We start from the raw sequence: 22,897 nt of genomic DNA, 5'->3' as shown, positions 1-22,897 counted from the left end.
AAAAAAAGAAAAAAGAAAGAAAGAAACAAAATTTATAAATAGGAAAAAACAAAACAACAACAACAAAAAACCAGGAAGCAGCCACCTGAATAAGTCCTGAGCACAAACTATGGCTGTGAAGTTCTGAAGCCAAGTGAAATCCCTGGAGATGGTGGCCTGCCCTGACCGTCTGGTGACATCTGCTAGCCTTGTCACCTCAGGGGCCGATCCTGGTGGTAGAAGAGGAGGGAAAACTGACATAAACATGTCACAGGATGGGCTCACTAGTCTAAACTGAAGAGATAATCATGTAAGACAGAACATTTTCTCATTCCTCCATGACAACGAGTTTTGGAAGATAAAATAAAAAAGAACGCAAGCAGTTATTCTGTACATTTAAGATCGAGGCAGAAAGAAGACTCCCGGCTTGAGCAGATGGCAGAAGGTGGCTCTGGGACAACTGGGACGGCTCTCTACTCAGAGCTATTAAAGCTGACCTATCTATCCACAGGCCTCTGGCTCTGGAAGAGACTGCAGTGTTCTGAGCCAAGGAGAGACGAGGAAGAGGAGGGGTGTATTTCTTTCCCTGTATCCCACCAAATAAGGGTAGCCAACAGCCACAGTCAGCAATCTCCCAGACAAACAGGCCATATCCTGAGCGCTTTGTTGAGTGTACACATTTTCCTCTTCTCTCTCCACTCACTCATACTCAAAAGCCACTCAGGACCTTGACCACAATGTTTCAGAGCCCTGGAGCCTGTGCCTTGGACAAGCACTATATTTGCGGGGCACAGAACAACAACAACAAAAACGAGTTCAAAGAAATTTCAGACTAGAGACACCTAGTGGCGAGGCTAGGAACCTGGTGAGAGAAAGCAGGTGAGAGAGAAGGGTAACTGACACTGGTGGGTACAAGACACACCTCAGAGGAGAAGGGGGCTGAGAGCTGTAGGAGGAACGCGGAACAAGAGAACCTCCAGGGGGGCTGATCTAAAGCAGCTATGGTGGGAAAGGCAATGATGTGGAGAGGGGAACAAAGTGGAGAGGAGGGAGCACACAGACGACCAAAGATGACAATATGTAGACTTCAGCCAGTAAACTATTGTAAAACACCAGAGAATTAGTTAATCCAGTAACCTGATGGAACAAGTTTTAAATTACACTGTTCCTGTCTGCCCTGATGATTAGAACTGGAGGGTAGGGAAGGAGACAGGGAAGCCCAGTTAGATCCCAGGCTCTCTCCCTTTTCATTGCCACTAACAATAAGGCCACAAGATGAGGTTCCCAAGCCATAGTAGGGTGGTAAGAAAGACCCCACCACTAGACTAAGGAAAGTCAAGAGACAAAATGAGGTACCCAATAGATGTGGAAATGAAAATGATTCAAACTCTCAGAGTTTTGCTTTTTTTGTTTGTTTGTTTTTGGTAGCAGATGGGAATAAAGAATAAAGCACAGGGAAGAGGTGGAAAATACTGCTACTTCATACATCAAAGGTATTACATTCTCAGTAAGTGAATGTTTTCACTGCAATTAGGAAGAGGGGGGAAGAGATAAATAAGCAGCTCTTGGGAGACAAAGTCCTGAGTGCATGGGGTGGCTGGGGTTGAGACAGCAAGTAACATGCCATCAAATCTAGTCTCCCTCTATCTGGCAGGAAGTGGCATGCTAGTAAGGAATAAGAAGATAACAGCCACAGCTCAAGTGGGAGGAGAGGACACTGAAAAACCCCAAACCTACAAGTGCAAGGGTTAGTGTTAAGAGACAGGTACACATGCATCAGGGCCGGGGATGACTGCTCGGACCATACGGAAAGGCCTTTGGCTGTAGGTACATAAGAAACCCCACTCTTGGGGGACGATCTATGTGGCTTTGGGGCTAGGAGCCCTTAGCTCAGGTGTCACGCGTACATGATCATGTGGTTGAAGAGACAAGCCCCACATCTGTCCATACTCACAACACACAATTTCCTCCTCTCCCACACTGCCACATCCAAGGCAGATGGGAGGGGTAAGTTGATCTCTCTCTTGGCTCAGGCGGGCGAGCTCTGGCTGGGGATCTCTCCATCATGGGAGGCATCATCTGCCCGCAGACTGTGACTGTGGGGTCATGATCACATGTGACTGTATGGGCATGCTCAGTTCTGTCCTTTGGCTGGCCATCTGTGTGAGGACCGAGGTGGCCACAGCTTCAGCTGCAGATCGAACACTGAGGCCATTGCTGGGGGCTGTTGCAGAACTGTGCTGAATCACTGGGGCTGGAGAACCCGTTGGCTCTGAGCTTTCCTTGGGACTCTCTGTCAGGAAGGAGGGCAAACAGTAGAGAGCAAGTGGTCAGAACACAGCACAAAATGCCAGAAAGGACCATCTTTTGTCATAATTACAAATACAAAAGGCAGAGCCAGGTGGATCTCTGTAAGTTCGAGGCCAGCCTGGTCTACAGAGCAAGATCCAGGACAGGTGCAAAGCTACACAGAGAAACCCTGTCTCGGAAAAAAAAAAAAAAAAAAAAAAAAAAAAAAAAAAAAAAAAAAAAAGAAAAAGAAAATGAATCTTCTTTTCTTTCATTTCAACCTCAAGTCATGAAAGACTCGGAGAACAAGAAGACACAAGAAGCAAGAACTGAGCCAAAGCTGGACACAGCATCACATTTAATATGCTCCGATAGAGGAGGTTCCTGTGTTTTCATTCCTAGGTGGGTAAAAGCTCCTTTCTAAAGCCTATCCTCCATCTATTACCACAGTGAAAGCCACCTGTTTCCTCCAAGAAAAACTTTTAAAGGGATGTGGATTCACTAGCTACAGAAATCAACAAATCAACAAATCGGGGTTGGGAATTTAGCTTAGTGGTCGAGCGTTTGCCTAGCAAGCACAAGGCCCTTGGTTTGGTCCTCAGCTCAAAAAAAAAAAAAAAAACAAACAACAAATCACAGGGTTTCTCTGTGTATCCCTGGCTGTCCTGGAAATTGCTTTGTAGACTAGGCTGGCTTCAAACTAGGAGATTCGCCAGCTTCTGCCTCCTGAGTGCTGGGATTAAAGGTGTGCACCACCACTGTCAGATTAACAAATCACTTTTGGTGAAGAGAAGCTAAAGGTATTCTGAATTATCTAAAATTATCTTTGAACTTGTTCTGTTTATAGAAGAAAATGAATCTCTCTTCCATTACTTTTTAAAATTTTACATTTATTTTGTGTACATACATGTTTGTTGTGAGTATGCTCACACACATGCCAAAGCACACATGTGGAGGTCAAAGGACAACTGTCAGGGGTCTGCTCTCCTCCACCACGTGGGGCCCTGAGATCAGACTCAGGTCATCAGGCATCGAGTGCCTTCACCTGCTGAGTCACCTCACCAGCCGCAAAAGCAATTTAAAATAGCTTCCTTAATCTGCTCCCATTAATTCTCAAAGGCATTAAATCATTTCATTTTAAAAAATGTTCCTCTAGCATGTAGTTGGCACCACATCTAAGCCTGCTAAATACCAATTTACAATCAAATGATGCTATAAACAGCCAAGATTAAGTTAACAGGTAAAGTACAAGAAGTCTGTCAGAGTCTCCCATCAATTAGCTATACATTGGTGATGTAAAATATTTATTATGGACTATACCATTCCATCTAAAGTGGCAGTGTACATAATATCTGAGCTGCATGCAGAGGTATGATAACTAGTCAAAGAGTTTTATTAAATGCTAGTTTAATATTTTAATAATTAAATTATTAAATCTCTATAGCTGACTAAACAGATATATGAAATTACAGAAAATTTCCATTTTTTTTTTTTTTTTTAGTGACATTGTCTCTTGTAGCTCAAGATGGCCTCAAACTCTCAGTCTTGCCTCTGCCTCCCGAGAGCTCTAATTATAGTTGTGTACCAGCATGTCTGGGTTTGGTGTCTCTGACGTCTTGACGAATGCCTGAGTCATTGTTCCAATGGATTCAAGGGGACTCAAATACCGCTTCTTCTGTAAACACTTCCTTGCTACCCCCAGGAAACTGTCTTGTCTTCAGAGCTTTCAGAGCACACATTCATTTATTTATCAGGCATTTACTGAGCATCTTCCGCATGTGAGGGCACTGGAGTGAGTATACAGCAGAAGCTCCAAATCTAGGAGCCCATTTACTGGGGTATCTGTCCTTATCTCATTCATAGGTTCACAGTGACTCAATGAGTCTCTGAGAGGTAAGGACAATGCCTTATCTTATGTCAAGTACCTATATAATGTGGATGCCACAAAGTAATAATTAAACACATCTTTGTTGTAATAAATAAGTAGTTTAGTGGACTAACTGTCAGTCAGAGTTACTACAGGGATTGTGTAGAAAACTACGTATTGACTGCCTACAGAAGAACACTCAATCTTTATCCTCGTTAGCCCATGAAGAGGATCTGAAACAGTTGATCTAGGTAGACAGCCTGGGCACCCCTGATGTCCCTAGTAGAGCATCAGATCTTTCATGTTGCACTTTCACTGTCTGCAATATAAAAGCTGAAGCCCTTGTTATCACCAAGACTGAATGTGAAATGCTCCTAATATTTCTCCATCTCATTCTAATGACGTTGTCCCCATCCAGCCACAGCAGCCTCTTTGTATTCAAATCTGTCTGACAGGCTGGCCTTGAACTTGCAGCAGTAGTCTTCCCACCTCTGCTTCCTGAGTACTGGGACTAGGTGTGTGGACTGCAATGCCTGACCCTTCCATCCCGTCTTTCTTTGTGTTTTTGAGACACGGTCTCTCACTGTGTAGCTCAGGATGGCCTTGACTTATGACCCTCTTGTCTCAGCTTCCTCGGTGGTGGGATCACATTCTTGTAGCACCATTTCCAGCTATATTATTATTGTTGTTATTATTTTAAGATGCTGGGTATGGTGGTGCACGCTTTTAATCCCAGCACTTTGGAGGCAGAAGCAGGCAGATCTCTCTGAGTTCAAGGGCAGCCTGGTCTACATAGCGTTTTCAAGGGCAATCAGAGATACACATACATCCATAAGCCATGTATGTGCTTGGTGTCTGAGGCATCCAAAAGAAGGCATCAGATCAACTGGAACTGGAGTTACAAGCAGTTATGAGCTGCCACACTGAGTGTTGGAAACTGAACCCAGGTCTTCAGCAAGGGCATAAAATACTCTTACCCACGGAGCAATCTCTCTAGTCCCCAGCTGTATTATTTTTTGGTTTACATTTACTATATACCACATACTTTACTTCTTTTACTTGTCTTACCTACTAAATACAAGTTTTTCAAGGACAGGATCTAACCTGATCGGTTTAGTTCTGGTTATTCCCAGTATGTGCCTGGCACAGAACAGGAACTTAGTCAGTACCTGCTTAATAAATCAATGCACCCTGGAGTACATAATAAAATTTAAATAAATAATTCAATAAAGATTCTTAAAATTTTTCTCAGAATACGTTTCTGAAATGATAAAGACAATCAGTGGAAAAACTATTTGCTATATCCAACATTTCTAAGCATTTATTTACTCTATAAAGGAAAATTAGCAATTTTTAGTTTTTATTATCTATAACAAACTATTCATTATAATATTTACTTTATAATAGCGCTAATGCTGAACATAATTCTGTGGGTATCTCTGATTACAAACTGAAACCACGATCATTATAAAGATGAAATCTGCCCTAAGTCCCTGTTCTTCAATTCCTAGCACTGTCAGCTGTTCATCTTTAGGACCAGAAGGCCTCTACCACTTTCCTACTGTGTGTGACTTCTGGTAATGATCTGAGTTTTCCCACTTACAAAGGGAATGGCTGCTTCAAGGGAGAACTGTGAGGTTGGTCGAGTGCTTAGATAAAACAGGCCCAGGAAATACTGCTACTCCTTCTCTCCAACTAATATAGATGATTATGATAACTCTGCATTACTGTCAAAGTTTTATTTATTTTTTATTTGTTTATCTGAAAGAAAGTTTCATGTAGCTCAGGCTTGCCTCAAACTTTGGCTATAATTGAGGACCTTGAACTGATCCTCCTGCTTGCTAAGATTATAGATAAGGAAAAAAATTTTTTACTTATGTATTTATTTCTTGGTAGGACTGATATGCCACAAAGAATGGCATTCTAAGCAGCCGAGACACTCAGTTCCTGTGGTTATCAACAGAATGGCTTTGCTCAGGCTGTGAACACTCACCTAGGTAGCCTTGCGTCTTTTTCTGCAGTGCAGTGACAGGGCAGTCTTTATGAGCTAACAGGAGCTGCTTCAGCTGAGCCACCTCATTCCGTAGTAATGTGACTTCATTCTGAAGGGGAGAGGAAGAAAAGAATATTAAAAATATTCATCTTCTAGTCTTAAACTCCTAAAACATTACAGCAAACATTTGTATGGACTTCCTAGATTTTTTTTGGTGTCTACAACAAACCATTTATTGTAATATTAACTTTAGAACTATTCTTCTGTTGAGCATAATGTTGTGACTATCCTAATAGTGTGAGGGCAGAATGTTGTCTAGATTTTCTTCCCCAAATTGGGACGTGATCTGGCAAGTCTTCAGAGAGCTCAGGGCCAGGATAGTCATGAAGTCAATGACAGAAACTGTCTACAATGAAAAGTAAGGACTCCTAACAGGAAAAGACAAATGACTGTCTTATGGGATAAATCTGGCTATCCTCAAACTAATAATGTAAGGTTATCTGACCAAGAAGAAAGTGTGCTTCTGGAAATCTGTCTGTTTTGACAATGTCTCTCTTTGTAACCTTGGCTGGCCTAGAATAACCTATGTAGACCAGGCTGGTTTGGAACTCACAGAGCTCCGCCTGCCTCTGCCTCCTTAGTGCTGGGATTAAAGGAATGAATCACTAAGGTTGGCCTTAGAAATCTCAATCTCTCTCTCTCTCTCTCTGGTTTTTTCAAGACAAGGATTCTCTGTGTAGCCCTGGCTGTCCTGGAACACTCTCTGTAGACCAGGCTGGCCTCCAACTCACAGAAATCTGCCTGCCTCTGCCTCCCAAGTGCTGGGATTAAAGGTGTGAGCCGCCGCCGCCGCCGCCGCCGCCGCCACCACCACCACCACCACCACCACCACCACCACCACCACCAGCAGCAGCAGCAGCAGCAGACTAGAAAGTTCTTCAATAAAACTATTTACTCAAGTGCATGCAATGTCTACTGGAGCACTACTGTTCTAATGAACAATTATAACAGTATTAGTGTCCACTGACCCATAAAACCTAACACACACACTCAGAATGTAATAATATATAGCTGTTTAAAAAAACAAGGTAGGGGTTGGGGATTTCGCTCAGTGGTAGAGCGCTTGCTAGGCAAGGCCCTGGGTTTGGTCCTCAGCTCCAAAAAAGAAAAAAAGAGGACTGGAGAGATGGCTCAGAGGTTAAAGAGCACTGACTGCTCTTCCAAAGGTCCTGAGTTCAATTCCCAACAACCACATGGTGGCTCACAACCATCTGTAATGAGATCTGGTGCCCTCTTCTGGCCTGTGGGGATACGTACAGACAGAACAATGTATACATAATAAATAAATAAATCTTAAAAAAAAAAGAAAAAAAAAAAAAAAAAAAAAAAAAGGGCTAGGTTTCCATGAAATACTGTTAAATCATTCATGTTTAAACCAACCTACAATCCCTCCAACTCTACCACAAAAACCAGAAATTAAAAAATATGTAGCCTGGGCAGTGGTTGCTTCACTCCTTTAATCCCAGCACTTGGGAAGCAGAGGCAGCGGATCTTTGTGAGTTTGAGGCCAGCCTGGTCTACAGACCTAGTTCCAGAACAGTCAGGGCTACACAGAGAAACTCTGTCTTGAGGGAAGGGGGAACCCACTACGGTGATATTTTATTTGTACTGAAATGTGATTTTAATTGTATGTTAATAAATAAAGTTGCCTGGGAGTCAGAGCTAATAGCAAGCCATAGCAGAAGCCGGGTGGTAGTGGTGCACACCTTTAATCCAGATCACATGACAGACAGATCTCCATGTGTTCAAGGATACAGCCAGCATGGAGACACATGCCTTTAATCTCAATACCAACCATAGAAGACCTGGAGGTCTGTATAGACAGGCAGTGAGGAGGTCTCATTGGTTTACAACCAATGAGAAGGCAGAACAGAAAGTCAGTAAAAAGACAGACACACAGGAAGTAGGTCTCTTTTTGAGGGGAAGGATGGCAGCGACGGTGAAGGGTAAGAAAAACGGTTTTAAGTCTCAGCTCTTAGCTACTGCTCTGACCTCTTAGGCTTTTAACTCTGTATTTGGCTCTGTGTTTCTTATTTAATAAGACGTTTACATCTACAACCGCGCCCCCCCCAACAAAACAAAACAAAACACACAACCCAAACCAAAACCAAAACCAAAAAAAAACCCACTATATACATGTATAAAATTGTCAAAGCATAAACATAAGGTATTCTTTTTTAAACATAGTTTACTTTGTGTGTATGTGTGTAGACATGTGCATATCATAGAGTGTATATGTGTGTGTGTCAGAGGACAAGCAGATGATCTGAAAATCACATTCAAGTCATCAGACCTGGTGATAAGCACTTTACCACTGAGGCATCCCAATGACCCCTTCTTAAATTTATTTTATTTAATGTGTATATGTATATGGGTGGGCATGTGTGAAGATCAAAGGACAACTTTTGGGGGTAGACTCTCTCATTGTACTATGTGGGTCCCAAGGGCAGAACTTGGGTTGTCAGGCTTGATGGCAGGCAGTGACATTATCTACTGAGTCATCTCACTGGCCCATAAAAGATACTTTAAAAACAGAACCAAAGAAGGGGAAATAAGAGAATGCTTGGACTATAATTATTCTGTTTGTGTTCAAGTTTTTTAAATTTATTTTATTAACTAACCTATTGTGGTGTTTTGAACAAAAATGGACCCCACAGGCCCATAGGGAGTGGCACCATTAGAAGGTGTGGTCTTGTTGGAGGAAGTGTGTCCGTGGGGTGGGCTTTGAGGTTCAGAAGCTCAAGCCAGGCCCAGTGGCTCACTCTCTTCCTCCTGCCAATCTAGATGCAGAACTCTCGGCTCCTTCTCAGCACCATGTCTGCCTGGGTGCTGCCACGCTTCCCACCATGACAATCATAGACTAAATCTCTGAAACCTATAAGCCAGCCCCAATTAAATGTTTTCCTTTATGAGCTGCTGTGGTCATGGTGTCTCTTCACAGCAACAGAAACCCTAAGACACCTACAATAGCTGAAGTAAATACATTTCTCATTAGGTAGTCTCTAACTCCAGTCAGGTTCTACTTAAGATAGAGAACACAACATGGGGTGCTTAACCTGACTTCCTTCATCCAGACGGGGTCTGTCTCCACTCCTGCCTTCTTCTGACTGCTGAGCGTTTTGTCTGGGCTATATCCCCAGCCTCCAAATGGGTCTCTGAATGACTTGTGCTAGGGGAAGATCTGGAAGGAGACAGTCTCATTCTCAATCGCTAGGAGAAGGGTTTCAATCCTGACTGTTATGGGGCTCTTTACAGTTCCCACACTTCTAGATCTAACCTAATTAAATAACACCCATCCCCTGTTCTACTGCTGCACTGTCTCCAGATTCTACAGTCCTAACAGTCACCCACTCACACTCAGCTGAATGTTCTGAGAAGTAAGTTCTTCTGCCTTCTTTTCCAGGGAGGACACCCACAGCTTCCGCTTTTGGCGGCATCGGGAGGCTGCAGCTCGGTTTCGCTCTAAAAATCGCTGCCGTCGCTCATCTGGATCTTCATCTACAGTACGCCGCCGCCGTCCCCCAGTGCTAGGGGTGGGCTGGGCTGGAGAGACCTGTTGCCCAGAAAAGAAGAAGAATACTTTTTTCTTTTCCTTTTTCTGGTCTGTCTTTGAACAGCTCAGGCAAACCCTGAATTTTGGTCTTTCTGCTTAGGCATCCAGAGTGTTGGGATTCACAGGCACCAATTTCTAACTCGTCACTTGGCAGAGCAGAGAAGTACTTGATGGGAAAATAATTTTTTCTTTCCAAATCAAAGCTGAGTTAGGTAGATTAGTAAGGTCGGGTAGCCACACCAAGTCTCATCACTGTGTCTCCTAGCTTCCTGTCCTGCCTTTCATCTCCCAGTCCTCTCAGTACACATACAGAAAAGCCACAGTTCTTATGGAAACTGACTATTTCTGAGACAGAAATGAAACTAGGATCACTTAGGTTTTGTTTGGCTTTGTTTTCTTCTCTGGGGTCTGGGAACTGAACCTAGGGTGTGAGCGGCAAAGCTCCTCCTCCTTTGCTGGCCGACACAGGGCCTTCCACAGCCACGCTGGCCTCCGCTCACTACGGAGCCCTGGGAAACCTTAAACGCCTGCTCCTCCTGGCTCTATCCCCAAACGCTGGACCTCTTGGGATTACCCCACACAGCCTGGATTACAGTGCTGGGCCATGAGGCCCACTCACTCTCTCCCCTTCCTCTTTCCCTTCTTTCCTTTTTTAACACAGCATCTTTTTTTGTTTTTGTTTTTTGAGACAGGGTTTCTCTGTGTAGCCTTGGCTGTCTTGGAACTCGCTCTGTAGACCAGGCTGGCCTTGAACTCACAGAGATCCACCTGCTTCCTTCTCCCAAGTGCTGGGATTAAAGGTATGTGCTGCTGCCACAGCCACCACCACTGGGTGGTCTTTGGTTTTTAAGCTCCCAGTGAAACCTTCTGCAGGAAAGCACTGTGGATTGTCTCTCCACTCTATAGTTGACACATTACAGAGAAGGTACATCGACTTCATGCCAAAAGTAAGTTCTTTTTAAAAGTTGAAAATCATACTGTTATCATCACATGTGTGTGCATGTGTGTATGCCATGGTGTCTGTAGAGGTCAGAGTACAAGTTCAAGTAGAGTCAGTTCTCTCCTTTCACCTTCATGGGAGTTCAGAAGATGGAATTCAGGTTTAGCCTTGGTGGTAAGCATCTCTATTCACTGATCCGTCTTGCTGGCCCCAAACTAATTTTTAGTTTGAATACCTATATTAGTATTTTTCCAGTGCTAGTAATCACCTGCATAAAGATAAGCCGGAGCAACAACAAAAAGAAGAAAGGTGCACACCTTTAATCCCAGCACCTGGGAGGCAGAGGCAGGCGGATCTCTGTGAGTTCAAGGCCAGCCTGGTCCACAGAGTGAGTTTTAGGTTACATAGAGAGACCCTGTTTCAAAAAAACAAAAACCAACAAAAGGAAATCTACTTTAGGCTCTACTGAATTATGTTCTCCAGTAATATCAGTAATTAAGACAAGATTCAAGACTGCTTGGATCCTAGTACCAAGGAGAGCCTTTTTTTCTTTTTTTTTTTCTTTTTTTTTTTTTTCGAGACAGGGTTTCTCTGTGTAGCTTTGCGCCTTTCCTGGAGCTCACTTGGTAGCCCAGGCTGGCCTCGAACTCACAGAGATCCGCCTGGCTCTGCCTCCCGAGTGCTGGGATTAAAGGCGTGCGCCACCAACGCCCGGCGAGCCTTTTTTTCAAGAAACCCAGCTGGGTTTAATCTCAGCGATCAGGAGGCTGAGGCAGGTCAGGCAGTGGATTAGCACACCTTTAATCCCAGCACTTAGGAGGCAGGGCAGGTGGATCTCTTGAGGTCGAGGCTGAGGGTAGCCTGGTCTACAAAGTGATTTCCAGGACGGCCAGGGAAGCACAGAGAAATCTTGTCTTAGATATAAAAAAGGAGAGAAGAGAACTCAGCAGTGACTGACAAAAAGCCACATCCTTTCTCCAAGAGGAAAAGTCTAGCTCAGGTAAGGGTTACTACTTTATCTCCAGGGCTGGCTGGCTTTGGGGAGTGAGGGGTCAGAATGGTGGGAAGCCTTAGCTTTTAAGAAGGAAACACAAATGAAAGCTCGTGTTGTTGGCCAAGGTTTAAGGCAGCATATGGCCGTGAAATGTCTGGACATGTGGCAGTACTGATGAAGCAGGTGGTGACATCAGTAAAAGAGAGACTGGGCAATGAATGCAACTCTAGAAACCAATCCCAGGTCATTGTCACCTGTCCAGTGCAGACAATTATGAAAACTAAAGCTATTCAGTTCCTAAAGAATTGCATTAAAATGGAGACCTCTTTGAGAAGACATCGGGCAACTAAATGGGACCTTCTCCTGACTTTTAAAATTTTTTTAAATTTTCATTTCTTTGTGATAAAAAGGGACTATTGGATGGGTAATGAGGTTTTCTTACTTTTAATGAACTATATTTTACTACTATAACATCTTATTGTATTAATATATTTTTATAATATGCTTTGTGTTATAAAATCTAGTCAGGTAACTGATAACTTTTTTTTTTGTTAAGACTTAACAGTCTTGCAAGAGATACAGAAGCCTTCTTTGTTTAGTGCATGATGTGGCTTAATGCGAGTCTCCATCAGCTCAGAATCTACATTAAGCTATCATTCATATATGGGAAAAAATTCTTGGCAACAGCTCTGCATAATTCATGCTGCTTGCATTTATGTCTAACACAAAGGTAGATAAAAAATAGTTTGTTTCACTACAGTCAACCTACCAAAAACATCCAAGGTAGCAGGATATCCAGAAAGTTAAATTTATTCTTCTCTCAGTTCATGCTTCTTGAAAGACAGATATAACATAAAGAATAAGGGCAACACATCTCTTCTCCCATCCAAGGGCACAACTGACCTGTGGCTGGGCAGGGGATGGGGTATCAGGGTGCTGGATGAGGATCTGGTTCTGCTCTGGACGGGCTGTCACCATGGTGCTGGCAGTACCCACCACCATTCCACAACCGCCATTGACTGAAGAGACTTGGTGGGTCAGAGTGGCTTTTAGTCTCTGTGTGGAAAGATTGTTTAAGGGTGAGATTCTATCACGGATAGAAAGGATGAACTTGTATTTTATTACTGACCTTATACTTAAAATTCTCACTCTAATTCTCTCTTAACAGAGGACCTAAAAGACAATGACAGGGAGAGAAAGTGCGCACCTGGATGCTTGAAGTGCCTGCTCTGCCCCCTGGCTACCATCCTGGGCACAGCTGGGATGGGGGCTTGTGGAAGCAATAGGACCCCGAGGAAAGCTCTCTCTTGGAACCTGGCCAGAGGCTGGTTACACAGCTATTCACCACTTGGCCAGCTCCCCTGCCTACTCATCCCCTCCATCTGTCACCCTGGAACTGAAATGACAAGTGTTCCATTCCAAACAATCTGTGCTGCTTCTTCCTGGGCCATGACCTGTGCCAAGCTGCATGGGTGGGGACAGGAGACTTAGGAATCGGGGTCTTTTCTTTTCCAAGCCCCACAGCAGGACGTCTTTAGGTATGCAGTTTCAGAAGGCTCCTTTGCTCAATTCACTTGAAAAATCCAGACTGACACTACTTCTTTTAGAAGGCCAACATTGCTCTGGGCTGGGATGTACTCACCATCTTGGCTTCTGATGGCATAGGGTGACCAGATGGAGAAATGGAGCCACTACTGTTAACTGGTGGGCCAGGTATACCAGGAATGTTGGGCACCATGGACACAGGTCTGGCCAGCTAAATCAAGAGAAGGAGACATGGTAGTACTGGTTTTCCCCAAATGAAGTGTTTTTGAGATTGGCATGTCAGGGTCTGTCCTATGTAATCTGCTCACAGGATATGCAGGAACAGCCTGGGAAATACCTTCCCTAAGGAGTGTAACAGAGTAAAGAGTTTCATTCTTTAGTGTGGAGACATTTTCTGTGGGAAAGGCTAGGGTCTATCTTCAGGAAAGTGGTGAGCAATGCTGGAGAAACTATGCGCCAAATGAAATCAGCCAATCAGCATGTTGACCAGATTAACTCCTTGACTAGCAGCCAACTGTCCAGATGAGTCTTTGTCTAGTGTCTCACAGTGTTGGACTGGCAGAGCGGAGTGAAGAGTTTGGGCAGACTGCCATACACAACTAATACAGTCCAGGCCCACATTTCCCTGGGGGTCCTCTTGTTATGACCATTCATGTAGAAGGGAGGGATCAGTGTGCTGGTAGGCTTGGCTACCCCAACTACAAAGCTTACCGAAATAACAGAAGGCATCTGTACTGGAGGCCCTGGCAGCACAGGCATGGTCTGTCCATTAGCAAGATGCATGACGAGAGGGAGGGAGCCAGTAGGAGATCTGTAGGGACAGGAAGGGAAATGTCACAGTCTTGACCTTTTGCCTATTGGTCTTCCTCCTATAATTAGAAGATTTTTTTTTTAATAGTCTTCTCATTAGGGAAGGTATAGAGCAGCACTATAAAATCTTGACATCCTATTGAACATGGGAAAAACAGAGAAAAATAGCAGTGTGGGTCCCCCCCCCCAAGGTTTTAACAAAAGTACCTTAGAACATGTCAGACAAGTCCTAGTCTACTTGCCTTAGCCTGCAAAGATTTGGTGGTTTTTTTGGTGCTGGGATTAATAGGGCCTTAGACATGCTGAGGAAGTGTTCTACTACTGAGCTACATTTCCAGTCCCACAGTCTGGCGAAAACCTTACACCTTTCAAGTTAATCACATTTAATGGCTGGGAGGTAACTCAATTAGGAATTTGGGAAGATTAAACAAACATCTGCTCCAGCAAATAAGTTTTTTGAAGATGTTTTATTTTTGGAAACAATCTTAATAACTCATTCTCTTGGACATGTAAAAATAAATTCCTAGAGCCAGCTCAGTAGCATTTACCTCTAACCCTGGCAACCAGGAGGCAGAAGCAGGATGATTGGCTACTTAGAAAGACTGTGTCTCAAAACAACAACAAATCTGAGAACAACAATAGAACAGTTTCTATTTTTATCAAAATCTTTCAAAACATAGAGATTCAGAAGGGCTGGAGATGGTTCTTCATATATTACAAAAGAGGTAAGTTCAGTTTACAGCATCCACATCGGGCAGCTCACAACTCCAGCTCCTAGGGATCTGACAATGCCTCTGGTCTCTGAGGGGCACCTGTACTTATGTGAACACACCCAGAGGAAGTCATACACATCTACACATAATTTTAAAAGATAATTAAAAATAAATCTATATTAAAAAAAAAAAAAGGCCAAGTGGTGGCGGCACACACTTTAATCTCAGCACTCACGAGGCTGAGGTGGGCGGATCTCTGAGTTCAAAGCCAGGTCAGTCTACAGAGCCAGTTTCAGGAAAGCCAGGGCTACACAGAAAAATTGTTTCCAAACACCAAAGGAAATCCAGGTTCCACAGTTTCTCTTTCTCTCCTACTTACCCTATTTGCCTGTTAGATGGTGGAGCCTGTGTGATGACAGAGGTTGGGGAAGGAAGAGTTGGATGAAGTGGATCATAACCTAAGTGAAGAGGCAGGGAGCCAGGACGTACAATGGTGGGTGTAGGGGTAGAAATCACAACAGGTTTTGTGGCAACTTCCTAAGGAGAGGAGAAAACAAAATTTCAAAATGCTTTAAGAACTGTGTATAGGGATACACAGTCGGTACTTTCATTGAAAGGGCATTAGTTATAAATAATCATGACCCAATTCCATCACTGTCACTGTACCCATACTTCACTCACTCAAGAACAATGATTTAAGATCATCTGGACAGTCATTTGAAATTTTTGAAGAAATGCTATACCATATAACACTACAGTATCATGTAAATCCTAGGGATTTTCTACACTATAAATACTCTCATTTTAAATAGTACTGAAGTGTCCTGTGACCTTCAATGAGAATAGAAGGTATACTGGTGGTGGGACAATCCAGTGTTTCCAATAGACTTCATTAAACAAGGTCTTGAGAAGCTTACACAGCTATCAGACCGAAATAAAACACAATGCTTCTCACTGTTAACCAGTTAGGATCTTAAGACTGTCAGTGGCCATACTGGTCTTGAGAGCATCTCTCCAGAAATTAGCTGCCTATAGAAAGGGGAGGGAAGGAGATGGCTAATGTTTATGAAGAAGGTAGTTTTGAGAACTTAAGTCAAATTTGAAGACAAGCAAGACAATGTATAGATACTCTGTATGGTGGTGCACACCTGTAATCCCAGTAGAGGCAGATGCAGGCACATCTCTGAGTTTGAGGCCAGCCTGGTCTACAGAGTGAGTTCCAGGACAGCCAGGGCTGTTACACAGAGAAACTAAACCAAACCAAAACAAAATGAGCCAGGTGTGGTGGAGGACGCCTGTACTGCAGCACTTGAAAAGCTGAGGCAGGAGTATTATTGTGAGTTGAAGTGCGGCCTGTGCACTTGAAGTGGGCTACATTATGAGACTATCTCAAAAAAAAAAAAAAAGTTTAAAACAAAACAACAACCAAAAGTAAATACTCTAACAAATAATCCCTTTAAGTTACTTCGCTCTGGGAGGATTTTTTTCCTAATAGTTTAATGTCTTGTGCTGGATACTTTTATGACAACTTGACACAAGCTAGAGTTATTTGAAAGGAGGGAATACCTCCCTAAGATCTGGCTATAGGCAAGCCTGCACAGCATTTTTTAAAATTAGGGATTGATGGGGGAGGGTCCGTCCCATTGTGGGTGGGGCCATCCCTGAGCTGGTGGTCCTGGGTTCTACAAGAAAGCAGGCTGAGTAAGTCATGAGGAGCAAGCCAGTAAGCAGCATCCTCCATGGCTTCTGCATCATCCCCTGCCTCCATGTTCCTGCCCTGTGTGAGTTCCTGTCTTGACTTCCTTTGATGATGAACTGTGGTGTGGAGTGTAAGCCAAACACACCCTTTCCTCCCTAAGTTGCTTTGGTCACAGTGCTTCCTCACAGCAATAGTCACCCTAACTACAACATGTGTAATCAATGAATTACATGGTTTTATCTTTTTCTACTAAAAAATACATTTACTTATTTCTTTGTGGTTGGAGGCTTGTAGAAATCAGAGGACAACTTACAAGAAGTCAGTTTTTTCCTTCCATCATGCAGGTCCTGGGGCTCAAACTCAGGTTGTCAGAAGATACCCTTACCTGCTGAGCCATCCTGCTGGCCTTTTTATTTTTTCTTTGAGACAAGTTCTTATGCAGCCCAATTTAGGCTGGCTTTGAACTCACCAAGTAACCAACCATAACCCAGAACTCCTGATCTTTCTGTCTCCACTTTCCAAGTGTTTGGATGTTAGGTGTGTACCACCATGCCTAGCTTCTCTTTTTTTATTTCCTTTCTTTCTTTTTAAAAAACAAAAATGCAGGGTCTTACTACATAGCCCTGACTCAGAATTCACTATATAAAACAGGCTGTCCTTAAATTCACAGAGATTCACCTACCTTTGACCCTCAAGTGCTATAATTAAAAGCATGTGCCACCATACCTGACTTCTTTTTTACTTACTGAAGTACAACTACTCTAAAGTCATTACAATGAAACTACTTTTTTTTTTTTTTTTTGGTTTTTCGAGACAGGGTTTCTCTGCGTAGCTTTGCGCCTTTCCTGGAGCTCACTTGGTAGCCCAGGCTGGCCTCGAACTCACAGAGATCCGCCTGGCTCTGCCTCCCGAGTGCTGGGATTAAAGGCGTGCGCCACCACCGCCCGGCAACAATGAAACTACTTTTGCATAAGCAAAATCAGGATGGAGACCATTTCCAGCACCCAAGAAGATGTCCCTGTGTCTTTTCCTAATTCACACTCTTCCATCATGAGAGGTGCTCACTATTCTATTTATCCTCTTTCCCTTTTTGTCCCCTTCTTGGGATCCTCTTTGTGATAGCATCTTGCTGTGTTCCCCAGGCTGGTCTCAAATTCCTGAGGCTCAAGTAATCCTCCCATCTCACCCTTGTTAGCAGCTGGCACTGCAGGTATACACCACCACACTATTCTGAGATCTTCCATCAAATAATTTTACATCTTCTTGGACCTCCTGTAAATGGAACCATGCAGTATGTACTTTTGTGTCTTTTTTGTTATTCAATGTTTGTGAAATTTAGCATATTGCTATGTATTCCTTCCAACCATCTATCTGCCCACCTTTCCTTCATTCCTCCCCGCCCCTCTCTCCTCTTTCTTTCTGTGGTACTCAGGATTGAGCCCACAGCCTTACACAGGATAGGCAGATGCTCTACCACTAAATTTCATCCTCAGCCTAGTTCATCCAATGCTACATATATCATATTCTACTTTAGAAAATCTTAGTATGTACTGTGAAATATTCCTTTACACTGTGTGAATATATGTCACTGTGATTGGTTTAATAAAGAAGCTGACTGGCCAATAGCTGAACAAAATAAGTTTAGGCAGGAGAGCCAGAATAGAATTCTGGGATGAAGAAGGGTGGAGTCAGGGGAGTCGCCAGAGATGCAGAGAGAGAAACAAGATGGGAATGCCACACTGAAAAAAGGTACCAAGCCATGTGGCAAAGCATAGATAAGAAATATGGGTTAACATAAATGTAAGAGCTAGCTAGTAACAAGCTTGAGCTATTGGCTGAACATCTGTAATTAATATTAAGTCTCCATGTTGGTTATTTGGGAAGTGGTGGCACAGAAACTTCTTCCTACAAGTATGTATGTGGTATATGTATGTTTGTGTGTGAATGTGGTCATGTGGAGGTCAGGGAACAACTACTGGGTTTGGTCCTCCCCTTCATTCTTATTTTGAGACAGGGGCTCTTCTTTTACCACTATAAACAGCAGGCTAGGTAGCTTCCAAGGGTGTTTTTCTATCTATCTGTACCTGCCATCTCATAGCAGGAGCACTTGAATCATGGGCACATACCTGGGGAGTATGTTTACCTGGATGTTCTGGATGTGAACTTGAGTTCACATGCTTGTGTAGCAAGCACTTTTACCTACTAAGCTATCTCTCCAGCTCCCAGACACTTTTTTTTAAAAAAAAAAAAAGAATAAAATTTCTATGAACATTCTTACTTATTTCTACTGGTACACATTCAAACTAAACTCTCTTCAATTTAGAGTTGGAAGTATGATTGATGGATAACTGAATAGGTGTAATTTATTTACATTGCTTAAATATTTAAGATTCTTTTCAAACTATGTATAGAAATACACATCCATAATCCTAGCACTTTGGAGACTAGGGCAGGAGGGCTAAGTTCACATCCAGCCTGGGCTACCTCAATGAGATGCTGTTAAAAAATGGCAGGGGTGAGGGGGAGAGAAGAAACGAAAAGAGGAAAAGAAAAAAAAAACATTCATTTTTTTTGAATCCAATCAATCCTTCTTATACCATTTATGGATCAAAATGAACATTGGGGATGACTTCTGGGAGACAATTTTACCTTCTCCTTCAGTGGTGGGGAACAGGGGCTAGAGGCAGGACTGTCCGGGGGCGATGAGTCTACCTCCACCGGCTCCTCCTCCTTGATTTTGATGTCTGGTGTAGAAGGCAGAGACATGTCAAGAGGCCCAGCAGCACCCTGTTGGTAAAACAGTAAATGGAATTCAGTTTCAGGATGCTTGTGAGCAGATAAGGGCATTTGCCTCACCGAGTTCAGCTCTTGGTCAAAGCACTGAACTGCAAATGCCAAAGAAACATGGACTCATGCTTCATGTAGACTCTGGCTAAGTCACAAAATGAAGAGAAGATCAGCTGCAAGCAAGTACTTATAATGCCTAAAAACATGTAAAATAAATGCCACTTAAATCCATGCAAATATTACATTTATAATATTTTGCCCCAGCAAAGTATAAATACTCCCGAATCAATTACCTATCAATTTCCAACCAGCTTTGCTGGTCATTGGAAAGCTGTGAACACTATCTCTGCCAATCAGAATGCCTTAGTTAACCAGTTACCAAAAGCAACAGAAGACAAACTAGCTATTAAACTATTGCAAACAAGATAGAAAAGATCTTTTCTGGAGGAACCTGCCATGCTAGATGGTGATCACAATCTGTTTAGGGCCGGAGGCTAGAAACTTCAGGCATACAGGGTTTGGGGATAACCAAGAAAGGAAAGGCTGGTCATCTCATCAATGAAAAAAATTAGAACTTGGTCTTAGAGGCAGTGCCAGAGAAACCAGAAAGTAAGAAACTTTCCTGGCAGAGGTACGACTGCCTGACTTAACTGGAGCTATAAACGGCTTTGCAGGGGATCGTATACCATCTGAGATAACAACCCTGACATTGTACCATGACAAAAAGGTTGGCCTTGCAGTTCAGTTTCATGTCAAAGTAGGGTCTTTGTTCTCTTCTTCCTGTATCCTAGGCTTCTTGGTGAAAGGGGAGTTTGTTCCTACCCCTTCCTTACCCAACCCCAGACATGATCTCAACTATGTAGCTTAGGCTAGCCTTGAACTTATGATCTTTCCACCTCCATGTCCCAAGTGCTAGGATGACAGGTGTGCACCAACACTCCCTACCTTGACCCCTGGAAGCCTCAGCAGCAAACTAATCCAGTGGGTTGTAATAAAGAGGTGGCAATGGTTCTGCTCCACTTGACAAGAGTGAGAAACACCAAAGGGTTTTATTTCTGCTTCACTTTTTCTACACTGCTAAATGTCAGAGCCAATTCAGCTCATTCTGAGACACAGTGATGGGAAGGGAAGCTGCAAAGAAAAAACAACTTCCTTTAGAATTCCCAAGAGGCATCTCCTATAAAAATTGTGGTTTAGGCAAGTTTCAGGATCATTAAATACCCTTGGAGATAATACTCCACTCCATCTGTGCTTCTCATCAAGGGGAAGTAAAGACCACCCCTGAATAGACAGAAAGAAACACCGAAGGACACTAAGGAAAGTGTCAAGTGAGCTGAAAATGTCAGCAGGAAAGATAAAACAGTGAAGCAGGAAAACTTCAAAATTTTTAAATTCTACTTCTTTCTTAATTTTATTTATTTATGTGTATACATGTCTGTGATCACGTGTGTGCTACAGTGTGCATGTGAAAGTTGTAGGACAACTTTTGAGAGCCAGTTCTCTCCTTCGTTTCTTATTTTATGTGTATGTATGCTTTGCTTGCATGCATGTTTGTGCACCTCTTGTGTGCCCGGTGCCCAAGGAGGCCAGAAGAGGGAGTCGGATCCCCTGGAACTGGAGTTACAGATGGTTTTAAGCTACCAGGTGGGTGCTGGGAATCAAATCCAGCAGCAAGTGCTTTTACCTGCTAAGCTGTCTCTCTAGTTCCAATCATCCCCTTTCACTGTGTGAGTCCTGAGATCAAACTCTGATTATCGGTTTGGTGGTGAGTGCTTTATCTGCATGTTGCCAACCCAGGGAAGTTATTTTTCTTGAATTTGCCTATTGAGTTTGATACACCAGGTGTGGTGTATAAATGTAGTCCCAGCACTTGGAAGGCTGACATATAAAGACCAGGAGTTGAGACAGGGTTTTTTTCTGTGTAGCCCTGGCTGTCCTGGAACTAACTCTGTGTAGACTAGGCTGTCTTCAAAATCACAGAGATCTGCCTGCCTCTGCCTCTCGAGTGCTGGGATTAAAAGTATGTGCTACCACTGCTCAGCTTGAAACAGAGTTTTTCTATGTAGCCTAGAACTCGTTATGCAGCCAAATTTAAGATAATCCTGCCTCAGCTTGCTAAGTGTTGGGATTACAACTATATACAACCATTCCTGGCATGTAATCCCTCTTTTATTAAAAAACAAACAAACAAACACAAAAAAAAAAAAACCAACTTTGAAGTCTTTAAAGACTGTATTTTTGTTCATATTAAATCTCTATTCTAAGCAAAAACTTTCTCAATTTCTTGAAATGTTCCCAAAGTGACCTAACTTCTTTCATCATCCCGACTGATCTTCTTTGCAAGGTTATAAGAACAACCTTATTTTATTTTGAGACAGTCTCAAACTTGTGATCCTCCTGCCTCAGCCTCTTAAGTGTGGCAAATATAGATGTGTGCCATCACACTCAGCTAAAAACATTTTTCTTTAATGCACTAGGTCAGTGGTTCTTAACCTGTGGATCGTTTGGGGATTGACCAACCCTTTCACAGGAGTTGCATATCAGATATCCTGCATACTAGATGTTTACATTACATTTCATAATAGTAGCAAATTACAGTTATGAAGTAGCAATGGAAATAATGTTATGGTTGGGGGTCTCCACAACACGAGGAACTGTACTAAAGGGCCACAGCATTAAGAAGGTTGAGAACCACTGCCCGAGGTATTATCAAGTAGCACTAGGAAGCTACTTGAATGCAAAACCACACACAGGGAAACAAAAAAGAGAGGAAATTCAACACATTAGTTAGCTGGAAAACTGAATAAAAATAACATAAGTAAGTCTTTAATCCCAGCACTCAGGAGGCAGAGGCAGATAGATGTCTGAATTTGAGGCCAGCCAGGGCTACATAGCAATGAGACCCTGTCTCAAAAAAAGTGAATAAATAAATGAATGAATGAATGAATAAAAAACTGCCCAATCAGTTTATAAACAGTGGTACTTGTTTTCTTACACTGGGGTGGCGGTGTGTGAGCTCAGGCCCTTGCATGTGTTAGCACTCTAGCCACCCCCAAAGATAATTTAAAAAAAAAAAAAAAAACCTAATAAAATCTGAGTAACTCATACTTTTGTCTGGTTGTTTGAGTCAGTGTCTCTGTAGTTTAAGCTGACCTGGAACTTACTATATAGCATGGTCTGACTTTGAATCTTTTGTAATCCTCTGCCTCAACCTCCCAATTCATATTCTTCAAAACTTTTGTTATTATTTATGTATACAATATGTGTATATTCATGCTACAGGAAGCCAGAAGTGTGTGCCAGATCTCCTGGAGTGGTTGTGAGCTGCCAGCATGGGTGTTGGGAACTGAATCTGGGTCCTCTGTAAGAGCAACAAGCACTTTTAACCACTGAGCCATCTCTCTAGCCCTGTCATATTCTTTTAACATCTTCCACATATTTACAAGGGAAACAAAGAGATTACTAAGAGGACTGTCAGAAAAGTAGTTATGATCTGAGTTAAGACCTCAACACCCACAACTGATGGTAGATGTTAGCATCTCCCTGACCTTAGGTGTTAAATGTGGTAGCACATGCTTGTCAGTCCAGGCCTCGATAAAATGAAGCAAGGGGATCACCATGAGCTTGAGGTCTTCCTGGCTACAAAGTGACATAGAGGCTATCTCCAA

The 22,897-nt window shown here is 42.9% G+C and overlaps 1 protein-coding gene across 6 annotated transcripts in view; it reads right to left on the bottom strand.

Annotated features, from left to right (window-relative positions):
* Window positions 1-22,897, bottom strand: part of LOC114696617 (cyclic AMP-dependent transcription factor ATF-7) — a 102,962-nt gene continuing 80,065 nt past the window's right edge. For 5 of the 6 annotated variants that reach the window (XM_028874434.2, XM_028874436.2, XM_028874435.2 and 2 more), the window contains exons 5-12: window positions 19,092-19,229; window positions 15,123-15,280; window positions 13,932-14,031; window positions 13,318-13,431; window positions 12,579-12,731; window positions 9,544-9,741; window positions 6,129-6,237; window positions 1-2,272 (exon numbers count right to left, since the gene is read on the bottom strand). In XM_028874434.2, the coding sequence (XP_028730267.1) occupies window positions 2,055-2,272; window positions 6,129-6,237; window positions 9,544-9,741; window positions 12,579-12,731; window positions 13,318-13,431; window positions 13,932-14,031; window positions 15,123-15,280; window positions 19,092-19,229 (1,188 nt within the window). In that variant the 3' untranslated portion in view covers window positions 1-2,054. The remainder of the gene's footprint in view (window positions 2,273-6,128; window positions 6,238-9,543; window positions 9,742-12,578; window positions 12,732-13,317; window positions 13,432-13,931; window positions 14,032-15,122; window positions 15,281-19,091; window positions 19,230-22,897) is intronic. The other variant, XM_037197322.1, reaches the window with a different exon arrangement.

Source organism: Peromyscus leucopus, chromosome 20 (assembly GCF_004664715.2).
Source record: "Peromyscus leucopus breed LL Stock chromosome 20, UCI_PerLeu_2.1, whole genome shotgun sequence".
Taxonomy (NCBI): Eukaryota; Metazoa; Chordata; class Mammalia; order Rodentia; family Cricetidae; genus Peromyscus; species Peromyscus leucopus.
Note: the sequence above shows the minus strand (reverse complement) of the source record. Positions and strands in the feature narration are given on the sequence as shown.